We start from the raw sequence: 4,494 nt of genomic DNA on the forward strand, positions 1-4,494 counted from the left end.
GAAATCCATAATGGCGGAAACACACAGAATTTTCATGAAAAAATCGATTTGTTTTTTTCACTTTAGAAGCTCCTAGTTTCTAAAGTTTTTGGTTTCCAACTAAAACTTGGCTTAGAAATTGTTCTCCTGGGAATTTCTGAAAGTTTGCAAAAAATTTCATGAAGATAGCCCTTTTAGATCTGAAGATATCGAGAAAAATTGTCAACTATTGTTACAAGGAAAATAATTTGTGAAATACTAATATATGGAAAAATATACCCTTCCACTTAATCCTTTATAACTCTAGTAAAATCATCTTTAGAAGCTCAATGACCCCTCAAATGAAAGCTTATACCTTGGAGAAAATATTGTCAAAAAAATTCTGAAATCAATAATGGCGGAAATCCATAATGGCGGAAAACCGCAGAATTTTCATGAAAAAATCGATTTTTTTCACTTTAGAAGCTCCTTGTTTCTAAAGTTTTGGTTTCCAAATAAATACTTGACTTAGAAATTTTTCTCCTGGGAATTTCTGAAAATTTGCAAAAAATTTCATGAAGATAGCCCTTTTAGATCTAAAGATATTGAGAAAAGTTATCGGCACCGCTTGTCTTAATGCGAAGACTACATTTCAAAACACAAGAAAACAAATGAATTTACTGCTGCAACTCTGTCAAATATTATTCATGTTTCATTGAGTTATGCCATATATCAAAACAATTATTCTCATCTCTAACATGTAAATGAACATTGCATTGTGTGCGGTGCACTTGGTACGCACTTTGTATTCTACATGCAAGCGCTTGAAGCATACAGCACAATTCGCTTAGTGCTAACTTGACTTGAAACGTGCACGGTGTTAAATCGTCCATCAGGTGCAGGCCGGAAACTTTTGTAGGTAGGAGGGTTGTCATATTCATTGAGGTTGGCCAGTTGACGAATAACTGCTTGCCTGAAATCAAGTAACGCGTAGGACTTGGGAGCGTGCCAGTGACTCATTTCCTGGATTCATAGAGCGATGCTTTTGAAATAGAATAAAGCCGTTGACGACAGAAATATCAACCATATGGAAAAATAAGGTCTTCCACCATCTGATACATTTGCGCAGAGAGATTGTATTTTGCCAAATGCTGGTCGGATTTGTCAACACCATTCATAAATTGGTTGTATTTATGAACACATTCTGGTTGTTTGACGGCAACTTTTGAGAATTTCCCATCATTTTTCACCTTTCTTTCAACTCAACGTACTTATCAGCGCGGTCGATGGAGCTGACCATTGTTACCACTTTGTTATCCTTCCATTGTACGTTGAGGACTTTCCCATTTCTCGCCCATCTCATATCCCCTCTTTCTTTCGCTTTGGCCCAGAACTTGCCACCTTTCATGGAGTCAGGGAAACCTTTTCGACTTTCGACAGTAGTGCCGCATGATGGGATGCCTTTTGTGAACAGATCTTCAACAAGAATGCTAGAGGTGTAGAAGTTATCAAAGTACAGATGATAACCTTGAAGGAAAAGTGGCTTAGATAAATTCATTACAACACCATATCCAAGTCCATGAATTGGGTCAGTAACACCATCACCTGCTCCTGTGTAGACAATAAAATCCCATGTGTACCCAGTTGCGCTGTCTGCTATAACCCATAACTTTATACCAAACTTGGCGGGTTTATTTTTGAGGTATTGCTTAATTCCTGAGCGGTGCTTGGACTTCACTAGTCTTTCATCAATTGCTAGATTTTGCTCCGGCTGATAAAGCGATTTACATCGGTTTCGAAAATGATTGATGAAAGGTCTTACTTTCTTTAGCTTGTCGTCTTTCTCTTCTTCACTAGGATCAACAACGTGTAAAACAGACAAGAGTGCTTTGAATCTATCCCTTGACATTATTGCCCTTGCCCATAACCCATGAAATAAAGATTTGGTGCTCCAGTATAAGTTATTTTGAGGAAGTCTAACTATACCCATGTAGAGAATCAAGGCGATGAATTTTTTCATTTCTGCAGCGTTTGTTTCTTTCCATGAACCGTCAACCTTGGCGAAAGACTTTTTCTTTTCGATGTTCAGCCATGCGTAAGTATTTGTATGAGTTACAATGGTGTTGATAATGTCATCTGTTAAATTTAATTGGAAAAAATCTAGTTCTTCACAACCACGCAAGATTGGTACATCATTATGAAATCCCGGCTCTCGATGGGGATTGAATTCTGGTAAAGTGTTAGGAGTATCTGGATCGTCATAACTTTTTTCTACGCCATCTGACTCATTAGATTGATTATCACCATCAGTCTTTTTTGGGGCAGTCTTTTTTGGGGCAGTCTTTTTTGGGGCAGTCTTTTTTGGGGCAGCTTTTTTGGGGGCATCTTTTTTCGGAGCAGTCTTTTTGACCGATGTTTCTATTTTTGAAGTATCTTTCGCAGCGGACTCTTTTACAACTGGGGGGGTTACCTTAGTTTCCCTTTTGTCTCTTTTAGCAGCTTTTTGTTTTCCTCTGTAATTAGATATGTGTTCTAACACACTTTCATCATCAATAAACATTACTTCAGCTCCTTCAGAAGAACAGGGTTCATTATCTGATAGCGATGTTTCATCAGCATCCTTTGGCGATGACGGTACAATGCGTTCAATACGATGATTGTTGTTTTCAGTTGCTGTTGGGTTTTCCATTAAGATATCAGCTGCTTCAAGGTGGATCTCATCACTAAAAGAACAAAGAATTATCTAGGTTTAATAATTTATTATTCACTTTATTTAAATTTATTCATAAACAAAATGTGGAAAATAAATATTCATAATTACACGTGTAACGGAAAGCGCCATGTCGCGCTTGAGTTTGAAATCAGAGACTATACCTTATTAGTGTATTGGATGGTAGTTCTTCCATTATTGTATTACTTTGCTGGTCATAGTATATTGAAAATTCAGATGTTTTTGCTTCATTATCATCTTCTGTGAAGTCTGTTGAGCAAGCCGCGCTTTGCGGTGGAACTGATGGCGGTAGTGTACCGTCACTGGGTTTGTTTTCAACAACATCAACTACGTCATCAACTTCATCGTCTCTAAAATATTTAAAAGTTGTTGTATAAGAACACTTTAGGTTTCAACATGATCCCTAGTATCCCAGCAAGAATAAAAACAAGTACATATGCTTCTGATTGTGAATAAGTAAACATTTCAATAAAGGTTTTCAGGATTCAAGAGACTGCGCGGCCGAAGAAATCCGTCAAAAACAAACTTACGTTTGGTCATAATCTGAATAACCCATCAACAAATCATCCAGCTTTTCTTCTTCATCACTGTCAAGACCACCTCGAGAGGAATCAATATCAGAATTATCACTGTCTAGCATGTAATTCACAGCATAATTGAGATCAAAACATTTAGTGTTTTTAGAAGTCGCCATTTTGCTTGCATTTCAGTTTCTTGAACTTTGAACCATCACCAAAATATATGTAGCGAAGCTAGGCTAGGCTCATTCGATCGGCAATTTTATAAGGCGCCGTTTGCTTTTTATTTGAGTAGAAATGGACCGCTAGATCAATCAAAATTACATTCTGACGTCATCGTTCCATATGGAACGATTTTAGGTGGACCCGTCCAGAAAGAGTTAACTTTTCACACAAAGTCGAGTCAGACTCACTGGACGACGTAGAACTGTATTCCATTTTTATTTAGTTTTCTTAAAAAAAAATGCAGAAATGAATTTAACACAGCATTGATTCCTAGTGTTTGAAAATTTAATATCGAATTGAAAACATATAAGATTTTGACCTCAAAATATTTTTTACAATGTTTTACGTACTACAAAGAACGCTATTATACAATACAAGAGTGAAGCAACCATAAAAATTCATAAATTAAAACAAAAATGAAAAAATAATTCATTTTTTGAGGAGTTTTTTAAAAGCAGCAGAATCAGCACGTACCCTCAACGAATCACGGGTTCTTGATTGGTGGAAATCAAAAGCCTTATCTCGAATAATGGCAGCCCAGTTCTTGTCACCATGTCTTTTGATACCTTTTAAAAGCATATTATCTTCCATTGGCGAGAACTTAACTTTCTTGTTACCAGCCTCCTTCGAGGCGATCTCCCTTTTGACAGTGACACTATTGCTAATCTTTGTCTTGTCATACATGGGTCGTTTTTGAGAGCGAACAGGTGTCGATGCTTTAACTGAGCTAATAATTTCCATTTGAACGTCAGTAGAATCATCAGGACTGGCGTTTGAATTACCAACTGAAGAACACATATTTTGTACACGCTGCATAATATTGTTTACCTCTCTACATTGGGCATCTAAGTTGTTGGATTCTCCACGGGAATAAGGCAGGTTCGTGGAGGTCAAAATTCTTGCAACGTTACAAATCATTTTCAGAAGCTCCTTTTGGGCTCAAACGAAGCGTATAACTAATTAAAATAAGATTCAGTCTAGGCAGATGTTTTTTCATTTTGAAATTTTGCGTAATTCGCAAAAATCCTCAATTTTGCGCTATTTTGATGACGTCATAAAAAT

At 36.8% G+C, this 4,494-nt stretch overlaps 1 protein-coding gene across 1 annotated transcript; it reads right to left on the reverse strand.

The window, feature by feature from the left end:
* Window positions 1–793: 793 nt before the first annotated feature.
* LOC136815475 (piggyBac transposable element-derived protein 5-like) lies at window positions 794–3,383 on the reverse strand (the record flags this gene model as incomplete). The annotated part of the gene is made up of 4 exons (XM_067071923.1): window positions 3,220–3,383; window positions 2,833–3,039; window positions 1,209–2,681; window positions 794–931 (listed from the first exon to the last, which is right to left on the reverse strand). Coding segments are annotated over exons 1-4 (1,982 nt in total), but the record flags the coding sequence as incomplete, so codon positions are not given.
* Window positions 3,384–4,494: the final 1,111 nt, after the last annotated feature.

Source organism: Clytia hemisphaerica, unplaced genomic scaffold (assembly GCF_902728285.1).
Source record: "Clytia hemisphaerica strain Z4C2 unplaced genomic scaffold, Clytia hemisphaerica genome assembly, whole genome shotgun sequence".
NCBI classification, from domain to species: Eukaryota; Metazoa; Cnidaria; class Hydrozoa; order Leptothecata; family Clytiidae; genus Clytia; species Clytia hemisphaerica.